This window comes from Apteryx rowi, unplaced genomic scaffold (assembly GCF_003343035.1).
Source record: "Apteryx rowi isolate R43461 unplaced genomic scaffold, aptRow1 scaffold_60, whole genome shotgun sequence".
Lineage (NCBI taxonomy): Eukaryota > Metazoa > Chordata > Aves > Apterygiformes > Apterygidae > Apteryx > Apteryx rowi.
Window position 1 is genome coordinate 158,679 of NW_020450872.1, and position 15,888 is coordinate 174,566.

The following is a 15,888-nucleotide window of genomic DNA, read 5'->3' on the forward strand; positions in this document are numbered from 1 at the left end:
AGTCACTGTCAAAAAGTCACCCTTACCTTTAAAAACAAGTCTGAAAAACTACATTTTTGGATTCTTCAGTGCAAGGCACATCTCCAATATTTTCATCTTTTTCCAGCTTTTGTCTTATAGCTCCATTAAATATTTTTTGTTATTTTTCTATTAGAAGTGCATTCAAATTATCTCCAAAACTAAGCAACTTTACATTTTATTTCTCAGTTGTGATTTCTTACTGCTTCTTTTATATTTTCTTTAGGATACTGTTTATTTTGAATTTCTAATACTCATAAAACTCAATTTTAGCATCACCTAAGTGTAAACAACTTAAATTCGTATTTAAAATATTTTGTGTTTTCAAGCTCATATACACACTCACTTTTACTGTATGCATACACAACTTACCCATTTATTAGTTGGAAATGGATGCTCTGTTGAAGGAAAGAATCTCTCTAACATCAACATTTTAAAAGGGGAACTTTGAATTCAGAGAAGTGGAATGAGAGGAACACGGAGATACATGAATGGAAAGATGACTAGGACAGGAGGGAAAAAAGAGCAAGGAAGAGACAGGAGAGACAAAGAAGAGCTATTGGCTCACGGCAAAAGACAAATTTTGCGGCTAAAGAAGGGCAGTTTGGGCTCACTAGAGCATTCTTTCCTCCAAGAGATAGAAAGAAACACCAAATCCCAAACCACACCACTCCACTGCTGTCTGAAACGTTGCTGCCATAGTTCTTTGAGGTCTGTTCCACAGAAAAAGGATTTCCTTACTACTCTAATGACATTGTTCTAATGGTTACAGGGAAGGGATCTCTGTGTTGGACCTAAAGAATTCCAATCCTGCCAATGCTACAAGCAAACACTAGTTTAATGCAAGCTAGTTTTTGCTTTCTGACAGATACGCTCAAAATATCCTTATTTAAAAAGAAAATTGTTAGATTTCCAAATTAAGCTCTCAAAAGTAAGGAAGCACCAGAATAATCAAATTTGCCCATGCAACCTTAATCCACTTTCCTTATGTATATGCATTTAAGTAGTTCATGTTCATGTCATTGAAAGTTTTATGCCCGAGTTGCTCAGGTATGTAGGAAACAAGACCTCTCTCTAATCTGTCTCCTTCACAAATTTTAAATGGAAATACTATCATCTCTCTCCTTACAGGAGGAAGTGTGTCCACCAAAACAAATTTAATTAAATGAAAGTTTGACTGTATAGTAGTAGCCACCGTGGAAAGCAACAGGGGAAATTATATCTTCTTCCATTTTGTGCATTCCTTGTCATAGGTGCTCACGTAAAACAAATGCAAAAACACCAACCCACATTCCAAAAACACAAACAACAAAATCCATAAAAAGTTGGTATCATATATGCAGACTGAGACTGAATTAAGGTCACTTAGGCAAGCTTAACTTTGATATCTCCTAACTACAAAGTGCTTAATGCTATGATCTTTAAACTCACGGGGATTTCTGAATAATTAATTTTTGAAGTACAATGCAGAAAACTTGTCATTAATAAAATTTCATTCTAGGCATCATTGCTCATGTAGACTGAAATATGCATTTACTGGAGCATTTTCCCCAGTGCAATCAAAGCCATTCACACAACCTCTAGAAAGTACTTTTGGAGGCAGAGGGCCTACTCCTCAAATTATCTGCAAAATAATATATCTGCTACTTCTGCAAAATACTACCTAATACTCAGAACTTCACATCCTCAAACTACTATAAAAATTAAGAGAAAAAAGAAATGGAAATTAAAAAAATTGTTTTTCATGCACCACTGCTTTACAAACACAGTGATCACAATTTTCTTAAAATCTAGTATATTGTATGGAAAAGGCAGTGTATCTTGCAGTTAGACCACACATTAATAACAAGCACCATTTCCTTTTTCTAATTCAGAGATGTCAAAGCTCTTCAAAATTATTATTTAATCCTCACTTTTCCTTCAAAGCTCTTAAAAGGGAAAGTAAAGATTAAATAATAATTTTGAAGAGCTTTGAAGGGAAAGTGAGGATTAAATAACAATTTTGAAGGTAAGCACATTTTATACCACTTAAGCTGACAGACAAGATGAAAAGGAAGTTAAGAGAAATACCCAAGATTCCAAAGGAGGTTAAGGAGAAAGAGTCTTAAACTCTAGAAAACCTGAATGCCTAACACTATGACACACGAGTCATACTCATTTTAATTTTCAATTAGAGCAAGTTATGTGTCTTCCAACTTCCAAAATGCAAATAAAGTATGGTAATATATTACCAAAGCTGTTTTGGCAAGCATATCGACGTAGCACAACATTACAGTCCATAAAACAAACTCTATGGTTCCAAAAACTGACAAAGATTTTGTACCATTGTCCGGGAGTTCCGATGACCTTTATAAACCATCTTTATTAAAGGACGTCTAATATTCAATGTTTCCAGTTCTTCCATCTCTTTTCTTTCTTTCCTCCTTCTGAAGAGTTCCTGAATGCGGGCAACAGCAGATCGTCTATAAATTGCACACAAAGAAAACACTACTGAAAGACCATCTCTAAATACTGAAATGGGCTATCAAAAAGGACTACAAAATAGTAATTGGGCACTCAAACACACTCTCCCTAAGTTTGGAACAGACATCAACATTATCTCAAGTGTAAAAGTACAAACTTAAAAATTTTCCATTCTGACTTAGAACAAGAACAGCATGCAAGACAGTGGAATGTCAAGTGATGCAATAATTTATTTTCTCTCTGACGTACAAGCTTCGGATATTGGCAAAATTCACGTGCTGTATTATTCTTAAGTGCTGGAGAAATCCTCCAACCATACTGAGGCAGCAAGTTCTAAAGTAGAAAATTGTGCCAAAATAGCAGCTTTTTAAATTAAAAAAAAAAAGTTATTAAAGATCTAGTGTACCTTCCAGTATTTTCTTTTTTTAATTTCATTAAATCTACTTCTCTTCACTACTTCTGTATGACAAGACTGAAGATTAAGACAGCTTTAAAAAGGTTCCTACAGGGGCAAGAGATGATTTGAGATCAATTATAGTAGAAACTATGATTGCAGTGGACCTACAGCAGAATTCCTAGAGTAACAGAGAAAACAAATTAGCTAAATGATATATTCTATTTTGTGGTTGTTCAGTTTCAGGAAGCTACTTTTTGATCTGTGAAAAGTCCCAGGCGCCAAGTTTTTCCTGTTTAGCCTTAAGTTTGCATATTCCCATAATTCCAGTTACAACCAAACTGTCACACCCCAGCACCTGCACCTAATTCCTCTTCTTCTTTTGGGCCATATCAGGGTTGTTATTAGCCTTGAGGTCCTGAACGGAGTCAGAAGGCCATGTCCCTGTCAGAGGGAGCAGGTACAGATGTTAGCAGAATGCAAGGAATCAAACTTGCAGTTACAGGGATTTAAGAAATCCTGCAAAGTGAACTGAGCCAGAAGTGAACAGAATTGCAACCTCAGTGTGCTGCTACCAGAAGGCCGGTAACCTCAAGCAGGCCAGAAATGATGTGGTGGGATGTTTTAGTCACTGTCTCTAATTCTAGAGAGACTCTTGCTATAGGTCCTCTTTCCCAGAAAACAAAACAAAACAAAAAAACCCAAATCTATTGTATAGCTAATTCTCTCTGCCAGTGATCTGTGTAGACTATTTTCTGTTTTGTCATAGGAGAAAGTTGGAAACAAAACCTAAGATGAAACAAGTGTTATCCTACAGCTAGACAAAGATGGAAAATGAATGCAAGTAATGAGTCATTAGTACAGAAAACAATGTAAAACAAACTGTCATGCTAAGACACATCCAATAAAGCTAAGTTTTTTTTAAAGATATTTTAATACCCATTTTTAATAGAAATTAGGAGAGACTTGTAAGCACTAGCCAACAGATCCATTTAACAGTGGGCTACTCATTATAACACATTTCCTGGAAATTTGTCCAAACAGTCCCAGAACAAACAAACTTCATCCACTTCCTTTGGGGAAGCTTCCTATACCTCAAAAATCTCATTTGGGGGCAATTTTCTAGTTCCTCCTTCTTATCCTACACTAAATACACACACTTGGTTATTTAGTCCTTACAATAAATGGAGATTTAACTCTCACCTTTCACATTCAGCAGATTTAAGAACAGAGTTCTTCACAAGGACTTTATATAATGGAGGAAAAAAAGTCCTTTTTCTTTATCTAAGCTTTACAAATCGCAAAATTATTTCCTCACGTTTACTTCTACATAAAGGAAAAAATAGGGTGGCATAAAATGCTTACAGAGACTTCACAAATACAATTGCTGGTACACCTTCGTATTTGTGGTTGTTTTAAAAAGAGATGTTTTTTCTGTGGGAAAGTAAAAGCAAGAATCACGTAATAACAGTTAGCCATTCTTCTATCAACCATATCAAGGATTACACAGCGCACACAGCTATTCAACACAGCAAGACTTTTTTGGTTTCAAGAGCATGCCTGCTAGCCTTACAGCTATCCCTTGATACAATCCCTATTTGTGCTTTGGGAAGGGACTTATTTATCCAAATTAATTATCTACCAAAAAAGCGTGCATTGAAAAATTTGAAAAGTTAAACTTCATTTAGCAGTAGAATTGTCTAGCTCTTCCAGAAAGGTTACTTGCTAGATTATAGCTAATAAAAGTCATGGGGCTCAAAGATGGCATTAAAGCAACTAAATGGCATCCCAAGGCAGTTTCTTGCATAATTTTTCATTTTAGCATCTCTATGAAGATTAATCTACTCCTCTAAATTCCCCCAAGGTTGAACATACACAGTACAAAAAGACTCAAGACTATCTGGCATTCAGATTTTTTTTTTTTTTTTTTTTTAATAAAAGCAGAAAGGACAGAACTGATTTTTGGTAACAACTCCACTGTCTTTCAACTAGACTCAGCTCTGAATTTAAAATGCTAATTTAATTTTGGGTCTTATTTTAAAAGCCATGAATGGGCTGGTATTTAGTCATCTTGTAAAGTCAATGACTATCTGCAGCAGGGAGAACGCAGCCAAGCACGTATGGCTGTAACTGTGATACTGTTTTCAGGCCTTCTAGCAAGATACTACTGAGAACAGGAAGCTGGCAGAGGCAAGTCTCTGCCAGGAAAGATAAATGTGAGCCCAGTGTAGTGACATTTCAGAACAAAGAACAGAACAGATATGGGAAAGGATTCTTTCAAAAGTATTACTTCTCCCTGAGAGCAGATTTTACATCAATTTGTAAGTCACACAGAAAAAAAAAAATTTTAAATCCAACTTTTTCCGCATGACTTTTACTTTCACTTGTGATAAGATTTGCGATAAGCAACTCCTGTCGGTGCCAACATAAACAAATGTAGATCATAGGTTAATCAGCTGGTGTATCAGCAGATGCGGTAACAGGCCACGCGGTTCTCACTGTACCAGCGTTTGGCCTAAGCTAAGCCAGAACAGGAGCTGCTGCCGCTGCCTTTCCAAACCATTCTGCCTGCCAAACACAAAGTGCCAGGTAACGCAAGGTGCGCACATTGCGCCAGTGTTTCTCAGGCAAACCCCATCAATTGATACAGTTATAAATGACTTATTTGAATTCAGGTAGCAAGTAATGGAAATGCTTGAGAAAGGCTGGATACAGATTAATGTTATTAATATTTTAGAAAGTTTATGGTACAGAAAATGTTATGCTGCAAATAATTCTAGAATGATTACGCCTTGCAATGCCAATGAAACTGGACTGCGTTTTAGTTATACCTTCATATTGTAGGCAGTGCTCCGACTTCAGAATAATTCAGTACTACTGTCTTGTCCTAAGGTACAAAGCTAAAGCACATTTTGTCAAATTTTGTGGTACTTTTGCACAGTATCTTACAATAATGTTGGCACATGCAGTCTTCATAAGATTGAGTCCAAGATGATGAATGGTACTTCATCATCTCAATAGTGTGCACCTTGTGGAAAAATAATAAAAATCTTAAAATATTCATTCTAAAAATAGGCATATAGACCTGGACCAGAATACATTTTTTTCCCTTAGAATCAGCCAGATTTTAAGTCTTCAAAGTCAATGAAACATTAGCAATTGAAAGACAATTTAAATTAGACCCTAGGTGATTGGTACACCTATTTATCAGTGGAGCCATTATTCTTTCAGTTAAACATAGATCCAAAAGAAAAAAAAAAATCATGGTGATGCAGACTGATCCATAGCTACGTATTACAAACAGCCAAAACAAATGGAAAAGATATGAAACTACAAGCTAAGGCTGCTAAAAAAGATACTAATGAAAAATGCTTTTGTCATATATGACATTTTCATAAGTTCAGAAGTTCTGAAGTCTCCAAAGGAAGGTTTTTTAAAAAAAGAAAAAAGCAATTTGCATAATTAAATAACCAGTGTGTTTATTAAAGAACAATATTTCACATATTGCTCTTAAAAATTTTTTTTGGTTGCAGACTTCAGATCAATCATCACTCCCAATCCATGTTACTCAACAATTTTTTGGCTAGCTAGCCTTGTATATACTAAAAAAAAAATGCCTGTCTATTAGTTAAGAGACACACAGTCAAAATTAACAGATGTGTTTCAAAAGAGGAAAAAAAATCACAACTATGCATCAACTGAATCTGTAAATAATCCACAGATACTCTGCTACACTGCATAACAAACATTGTTCCACTAGCGGTTCTAATAAAATTATTTGGGTACCCCAGATAAGCCTGCTTCTTCCGAACATCATTAGCACAGACTGATCATCTCTTGAGCAAGGCTGCAGCGGCTGCCTTTAGAGCTGGTGAACTTGCTTCCGTTTTGCATCCCTCTTACCTCAGCTCTGATTACTTGACTAAAAGAGTATTTATTCCTCCAATATTACAGATTTTTCCCACTTCTTAACTTTCCAAATTTACTTATGCGCGCACAGCCAAGCATTGTCTCTTTTTGCTCAGTACTAGAAACTCTGCTTCTTTCTTTTCTGCTCTTTCAAAATAAAACCTCTTTCCTTGTAGTCATCTTCTCATTTTAACTATCCACTACCTATATAACTATTTTAACTATTTTTTCCTCCATCCAAAACAGCTGCAAGGAACTTAAGGCTCATTACTGTTAACTTAGGAGCTATTTCTTTGATGCCTTGCAGTTATTTCTTCATTGACCTTAGTCTTAACAACAAGGGTGAAACAGAATAAGTGAGGGACAACATTGCTGCTAGAGGAACCAACCTACCAGCTAGTGCGTGCCTGACCATGAATTCCCACCACATGTCTTAACAGCTAGGCTACCATCACCAAAATCAAATCCAGCACAGGAAGGTGACTAACTACTGATCCCTATTAAAATAGATCCATTTCCTAAATATCAAGATTTGACTGTTTTTCTGATTTTAATTAACAAATACCCATCTTCCTTTAGAAGCCTCTATGGCTATGAAAAAGGCTTTCTACTGGTGGCAAATTTCAAGTATTAGGATAGTTCAAAAACAAGGGCAAAACCATCATGTTACTAACACATTGACTTGACCCTAAAGACAAAGTTAACGTTTTTTTAATCAGTTATTTCACTGCTGATCATATCAAAAGAAATGTTTATCGTAATGCACTGCCTGAACAATCCAAAGTCATTTCCCTGGCCTTCCAACACAGTCTGTCTTCAAAGTATTGTCAGTTGCAGAGCATTTTTAAAATTTTCACTCAATATGCTGCAGAAGAATGACAATAAAAATCAGAGAAAAATACACTGATAAAAAATTCTATGATTAATGCATTATTCATTTTTATCTTATATTTATAGCAATATAAAGCAAATTTTCCCATGGGCTGCACTGATGAACCACAGAACTCCATGCTAAGCATGTTTAACATGGGAAAAATGCTTATCATGAAATTTAGATCCAGTGCAGCAAGAAGCACACAGACTCCTGAAACTTGAAGAAAGCAGCTGAGTCAAAACCATATATTCCAATTCCAGCCAAGACTGGAATATAAGACAAAGAAATACACATCCATGCTATTTTCCTGTAGGCATCGAAAATGTGAGACTTAGGCATTTTCCAAGCAGCCACTTCCTGAGACTTCTCATTTCTAGCCACAAAAAGTCATGATGTTAAATTTCATCATCATAATTGTTTTTCCCCATTTGTTTTCTCCATTTCACCTACATAATGGCCTTTGGCAATAAATCACAGCAGATAGTTTTCTCCCACTTACAGCATTTTGCTAAACACAGGTTTAGCAAATTCCCACTACTAATTCACTGAAGTATTTCAATACGGGATACGAGATCAAGTGACTTTTTCATTTCACTTCATTAAAAGAAATACTCCATAAGATTTAGCACTTCTCTTGCCAAATATATAGTGTCAAACATGGCTTTAATAATAACACTCAGTTCCACAACCTTGTTCAGGCAAAAAATATAAATGGCCTTTAATACCTGTATTCTTACATTTTTATATATTTGTCCAGAACTGGCTGTTCTCTACTACCAGACAAAGCAAATCAGTGGTGGCACAGGCAAATACAACATGTTCCTGAGCAACTGAATAAAAAAGGTATTTGCTTTTTACAAACGACACACTTTTCAAATTACATTTATTTCTATGGCACGCAAAAGAAAGGTTAATAGGTTGTTAAATGTATACACTGCAATTTATTTTCAATTTCCATGCAATACATGCAGCTAAATATAACTCAAGCAATACGCTCTATAATTCATAGCATTTAAAGTTTAGCAATTTTTAAAAAGCTGGTTAGATACAAAACCCGAGAACCTGATAAATTCATCATACGGAAATGAAAAGGAGGAGGGGAGGAAGAAGATAATGAATTACCTCATTATTCTATCACCTATCGCTGTTCCTCTGATATTATATCTAGTAAAGGGAACAACAACTGAAGTCATTCAAAAATTCTGGGTATCATGGTTTTTTTTAGAGGTTAGCATCTACTATAAAATGTGCTCTACTTATCCCAACTGAGAAGATTCCATCTCCTCAATGTTAGTATATGAGAATATTTTGATTTCAACATGAATAATATTCAGATTACTGATTAGTACACAAAATTGATTTTCTGAAATGCAGTAATTCTTCATAGTATCATAGCAGAAATGGAAACAGCTGCACAATCATTTTCATTTTACATTTGTATGTGTTTGAAATTTTAACTCAGTAGTTTAACGTTTTCCAGGCTTAGCCTTTGCTCATAGACCAGCTTGTATCAAAGTCCAAACAAAATTAATTCCGTCATTTAAGTATGAAAACAGCCCTCGAAGAGCTGTTTTGACTACTTCTGTGAAAATGAAGTTGAATCAGTTAAAAGCTGCACTTGCTGTGCAAGAAATACATTTTGCATCTATTTTTTTTCCCACAAAGTGCAGTGCTAAGGCAAGCCACATTATCTGTCCCTGTTGCAAATAAATTTACTGGGCTTTGTAAGTTTTAAAGAAGATATGCTATGAACATACTTCAAATCTAAAAACCTGCATGGGTCCTCACATTTCAAAGAGGAGGGATCTTTTCCCATGGATTCCCTAAAATGCCCAGAGGGTTATTTTCTCTGTTGAGTATCTAGTTGAACTGCTCTGCTGTATGAAACAGGTTTCATTTTTTAAATTTAAAAATACTCTGGGCAGTTCCTTATACAGTTACACTGAAAATAGCATGTATTGCCTAGCCCAATGATAGTAAGGCTAAAATAACTATTTAGATTCTTTTTGTCGCTGGTGTTCACCATTCCTATGGTAATGCTTAGTGAACGCAGAAATGCTACAAGAAAGAGAGAGGTCACATTCTCAGTCGTTCCCTTGGAAGACATGCCTTTATGTCAAAACTATTCCAAGTTGACACTGGCTCCAAAAGATGACAGACTGAATGCTTTTTCCATTCTCAAAAATACTTAATCAATTCACTTAACCAATTTATCGATCCACAAAGGACCATGGTACTTCTATATATTTTGTAGRAAATTTCCTTGCTGCTACTTTTTAAAGTCCTTTTCAAAAATATTAAATTAAATTCAGACTTTTTGTTTCTGTATCTGTTGCACAGTATTTCCTGAGAGTTCAATATCAGGTAAGTTGGTGAGGAAGTGTCTATCCTTGTTGTATTTTGAGATTTTTAAGCACCCACTAAAGAGTTTGTCCTTTGTATGGGAGAGGGAAGAGGCAGAGGCCCAATCCTCAGTTTGAAAACATTAAGGATTGGATTTATATCCAAACATAATTCAAAAAATGGAAGCTCTCTAAACGTTAGATATGCAAAATGGACCAAATTCTTTCCATAAATCTGAAATCTACATGAATCTGAATGAAATCTGTAAAGTTCATGCAGCAAGAAGCTCTCCTTTTATTTAACTGTAAGAACTGCCAAAAGAGATTTCCAAGGGGTATTTCTGTCACTGCTTTTCCTTGAGAAGAAGTTTCAGATCATGATTTCCGAGTACAGAATCGGAAGCCTACCCTCCCAATGACCTCTCAGTGGAGAAAGTTGTACTTTACAGCAGGAAGCTGACTCTAAGACAGAGTTGCCTTTATCTTCATTTTCTCCAACTGCAGAATTTCTCCTCTGTATAAACAATAACTAGTTATTAGGTGTGTAAAAAAAAAAATCCTAAAAATCGTAAAATTCTCTGTAGTTAAAAACAATGTAATGTTATATACTGGAAAAGGCTTACTGGTCAAACAACTTTTAGCATCTTGTTTCAGAAAGCTACAGCCTTTTTTGTCCTAAATAAAAATTAAGAGCAAACATTTTTTGCTACTGTGTAAAATAGGTTTACAAGAGGTAGATTATTGTAGCCTAGCCTTTTAACCTTTTCTGGAAAGAAAAAAAACAAATAACTCCCTCCAGATATTCTAGGGAAGCAAAATCTACTGTATTACTTCCATATTAATGTCATTAATTATCTCATAGGATGTCATATGGAAAACTAAATTATTAGGTAAACTGGAGAAGATGAAGTTTAGTAAAGGAATTGTTAGGTAACACAATTTACTAAGTGAGAAAAGTGTAAACATAAGCCTATAGGAAGCATACTTGTGGAGCTCCTTAAGCACCAGTCTTGCAGGCACTTTTGCTTAACATATCACTAATAATCTTTGAGCAAGGAGTAGGAATGCACTCATGCAGTGTGTTGGGGACATGAGGTTGGCTGATATTGTGAATATAGAGCAAATAGGAGGACCTTGAGAAAAAAAAAAAAGAGGGAAGAAATTCAACAGTATAAAACTGACAGTTGTATACTTCTGAACCTCCTTCTGGGACAAGATGGGAACACATCAGTTGGAAATGACAAATTAGGAAAAAGACTTCAGCATAATTGGTCCTATGCCTGGTCATAAGCCACCAGTATGAGATAGCCAGAGGTGACAGAGGGGAAGGAGGTAACTGCAGCTCTCTGCTATCTTAGAGAATCTCCTCTAAACAAAGCGCAATATTCATATCGTTATTCCTAGAAAAATCCAAATAGCACAGGGTACATAACTCTGGTCTCCCATGTTCAAGAAAGAAGTGGAGCTAGAAAGAGCATGGATGACAGGGAGAACACTGAAACTTTTATTGAGAAGAGTGCAAAAAAGCTTGGCACGCTTAGTCTAGCGAGACTGGAGCTGACAATGGCCAGGACGAACATCCTTCAAATGAAAAACTGGGAATGGAAAAACTATTTAAACTAATATACTATGTTAGCACAAGAACAAATTGATTAATTATAGTCAACTTAAACTGATCATTGAAGTGATGTTTTAAAGTAGCTTCCCACCAAGTGAGAGGCCAGGCAGATTTCATGTAAATTTGGTCAGTTTATGAAAGGGATTATATGCTATAACATTTGTAGTAGTAGTAGTAGTAGTGCAGAGGACTTTGGTGTCCTTTCATTCTTTTTCATATGAATTATAAATACTAAGAAGGCTTATAGTTAGCCTTTAAGACCACCAGTGCCTGCTTTCTCCCTAGAAACCCAAATCCCTTTGAGCGCAAAGCTTGCCTCACTTCAGTAGCTTGGACGGCATTCAGAAATTCCTGAAACCAGAAAATTAGGAGGGAATTGCATCTAAACATATATCTGAATGATTAGAAGTTAAACTAGAAAACTTTGCTGCTTGCACATCCACAGAAGGCATTAAACCTGATTACTTGAAAGCCTGGAGACAATCCTAAGCGAGTATTGACTACATAACTTTTGTCAGATTTCTGGGGGGAGAAGAATAAGGGAGCAAGAGGCTGCAAAAAGAATTTTAATTGCATCATTAATTTAACTGAGTGCTCCTTCCTATATGATAAATTTAAACTACTACAGGAAGAAATCTGGCTGCACACAAACAAGTAGAAAAACCATGCAAGATGAAGCGTAACTTCATTTATGATATACCCACTAGTGGGAAACTAACATCTGTCTGATACCTCGAAGTTTCATTCTTATTACGTTACTACAAAAAACATTACATAATAGAGATAACGAAGTGCAGGAAGAGAGCTTAAGAATCCTGCTCAAAGACAGAAATATGATTTGAATTGTGGAGCTTTTCACATATGACTCTTTGAATTACCAGCTCATACAGAACATTGGCTTTGCAGTTGAAAATATTTCTGCTGTTGGATCTTTATCTACAATTAAAATTTATTTAGTATTGCACAGAAAGTTAATGGATTATTACAGAATCTTTATATGATGGCCTTTCATTAAAAACTTGTCATTTAGTAGGCAGAACCACTAGTGCTAATGTAGTAAGCAACCACTATCTGTTCTTTCTGTCACTACTGACAATGTGGTGGCTTATAACTTTTTTTTTTAAACTGCAAATTATTCAAAACTTTTCTATACACAACTATTACATCCCTTCTAAATTCTTAGTGAATATATATTGTAATGTTTCCTGTGAAGAATTTGCATTTCTAGGGTAAGGAATTAATAGCAACATAGCACTGCCTTTATACAGGATAGGTGTAAAGCTATCTTAAGCATCTGACACACTAGATTACAATACAACTGAAACAAAATTAAAAATATATATATATTTTTTTCTTAAATCCAACAGTAGAGAGTTACTTAAATAATTATGACAGCATTTAAAAAGTCCAAGAATTGAAGTTAATGAACAAGCTATATTAATATAGCAATACTGGATTGAGGGCTATGCTTCCTGAATGATCAAACAAGCGTGTATATCTGATTGCATTTTACAAAAAAAATATACAAAATTTAACAGCAAGTGCACCTTTTCTAGAGACATCCTTTAGTAATCTATCTAACTTTTGTGACTATTATACATACATACTGATATTCAACAACCAACACAATGAAAAGTTTAAGTAAAATAAGGGCAAAAGAGAAAATGTAGGTCCCTGTGTCCTAAATGCAAATTTATAAACTTTCCATACTTACGACTCCAGTGAGAATACTGAAAAATCAACGCACGTATTTAGCACTGGCATATACAGCAGGCAAGATATAAGCACAAGCAAGTATTAGATCTGTGGGAGCTTGCCCCCCAGAAGGAAGAATGTAGTTATATGGATCTTACATATATGCAAATTAGACTCGGCCACCAAACTCTTGGCTAGCTGTTAAAGAAGAACTTAGATTTTATTTAGGGATATAAGGCACCAGTTTCTAGTTATTCCTTTCAAAAATACATTTTGCCAAGTAATTGGAAAGATAAATATTCCTCTAACCTGTGTCCTGGTCCTCCTCGATACCTTGCCCCAGGGATCAGAACAGGGTCATCATCACTGTCATCAGTTTCTTGGAGAGCAGAGGTCCTGGTAGCGGACTCTTCTTGAGCTGCAAGCCCTGAGGATTCTGGGTGTGGCTGAGGTTCATCGTTTGCAGCATGTGAGTTGGCAGTAGATTCAGTACTTGGCTGACTTGACATTTCTTGATTTGCACGTTTTTCACACGAGGATCCTTCCTCTACGTTTCTGGAGGCAGTATCAACACTGGGGCCATTTTCTTCTTCTGCTGGGATTCCAGAATGCTCAGAAACAGGTGCATCTGATACAGCCAATAGAAAATACTGGTGAAAGTAGGCCACAGCATTGATGATTATAACGTATTTTAGACAACATTATAAATGGTTACAGAAATTAAATTATGCATATTGAGTTTGTATTAGAAATTTAGGTTTTGTTCTCTACTTCTTTTAATTATATTTGAAAAAGGACAGGCACACACCTGCTTCTGTTGTCTCTGCAGTTTCATCTGTACTTTTCAATCCTTCAGCACTTGAGTCTTCCTTGTGAGATTCATCAAGAACTCCTGAATTAAGCAATGTAATGTTAAATCACATGATTTCAGCACAATGAGCATCTACAATATAAGCAAATCTATGTAATACTAGCAGTCCTAGATCAAACCAGTGCCCTCCAGATTCTACATGTCATGTTATCTGATCAGTATCCAAGACTTCAGTAGAAGTCAAAATATATAAATCTATCTAGTTGCTCAGGTCGATGTACTGACAAAGAGAAAAAGTATTTCTTTCTTGTTCCTTAATATACTTCAATAGTCTATGATAGGAGAATTTTAGTTGCAAAAAATAGCATTAATACTCTTGAAATAGAAGATCACTAACTGAAACAACACAGAAATTAAGTTATCTCTCTATTAAAAGGTGTAGGGGGTGTGGTTTTGTTTTTTTAAAGTATTTCCAGGCATTTCTATGGAACTAACCAGTCATTTGACTTGACTGTCATTTTGGCAACAAATCCATCAAGACGATTACACATAAACACAATGAAAACTTGAAAGAAATATAACAATGTACCTAACACTCATTTATGACTGCAAATTTCGGTTGTACTATTTTTCTAATACAAATGAGGGACAAAATATGTCCTTAAAACAGAAAAATAAGGGTTTTAGAACCAACACCAGGAAAAGCTAATTTTCTTTGTATTTATTTGCAACTATCAAGTGGCTATCTTTCTCTTTCCTAAAAAAAGAAAAAAAATTTTTTTTAAATCAAGTTTTATTATAGTTTATATTCTGCCCTCATATGCATGTCTATGAGACTGCCATTGTGTTCAATGGTAGTCATGAACATATGAGTAGAATGTTGACCTTACCATTACAGAAATAATGCTATATCTTACTTGTTTCTTCACCTTCAGGTGCTGACTCTTCTGAGACTTTTGTTTTTACAGAGTCTTCTTGGCCTTCAGATTTGCAATGACTTCCACTCCCTCTAGAGCTTGAATTTGTGCTGCTCCTAGCAACATAACATGTATAAAATAATTCAGAAATAATGTAAACACATAAGAAGATATTTGCAAAAGCACAGCCGGACCATCATCATCTTTCTAACTGCAATCTCGCAATTCAACAGCTGGAGCTGCAACTAACAAACTTCACAGCAATTTCAAAATTCTCTTTTATTATGTCCACCTACCACTCATCCATGTTTCTAACCCCACCCTTCCTCTGCATCACAGAACCCTATCATTCTCTCCTTCCTTATCATCTCTTATTAGAAGCTTTAAAGGATTTCTTCATTGCTTCCCAAAATATTCTGTGAAGACTCAGTAGGATTCTGCTCTCTCTTATTTTCAAATTCTGGTAGGTATAAGTGATAGAGAAGAGATTTCATTATATGAATTACAACTTGTCCACTGAGCACTAGCTACATATGTATTTATATCCCATCCAATTGAAAAACAAGTTTAGATAACATTTTCCAGGTTCCCTCCCTTACTTACCATTTCTCTCTCTCTTGAGACATGGACTTCTGATTTTGATTTTCAGGCCTCAAAGTTTTGTTATTTATCAAGATCTGTACTTGAGATTTACTCCTCCTTCATGCTTGGATTAGATAATTATTTGGAAAACCAATTTCTGTTTTACAATAATGGAAATGATTCCTCAGGAAACATAAAACATTGTCTTTCTGAATGTCATTAAAACTAATGTTTTTAGACTCTCTGAAAATGATCTCATTTTACG

General features: G+C 35.3%; 1 protein-coding gene across 7 annotated transcripts in view; it reads right to left on the minus strand.

The window, feature by feature from the left end:
• DCAF6 (DDB1 and CUL4 associated factor 6) overlaps positions 1 to 15,888 on the minus strand; it is a 97,367-nt gene that overhangs the window by 9,958 nt on the left and 71,521 nt on the right. For all 7 annotated transcript variants that reach the window (XM_026083379.1, XM_026083380.1, XM_026083378.1 and 4 more), the window contains 4 exons: positions 15,042 to 15,157; positions 14,122 to 14,205; positions 13,623 to 13,941; positions 2,342 to 2,480 (listed from right to left, as the gene is read on the minus strand). In XM_026083379.1, the coding sequence (XP_025939164.1) occupies positions 2,342 to 2,480; positions 13,623 to 13,941; positions 14,122 to 14,205; positions 15,042 to 15,157 (658 nt within the window). The remainder of the gene's footprint in view (positions 1 to 2,341; positions 2,481 to 13,622; positions 13,942 to 14,121; positions 14,206 to 15,041; positions 15,158 to 15,888) is intronic.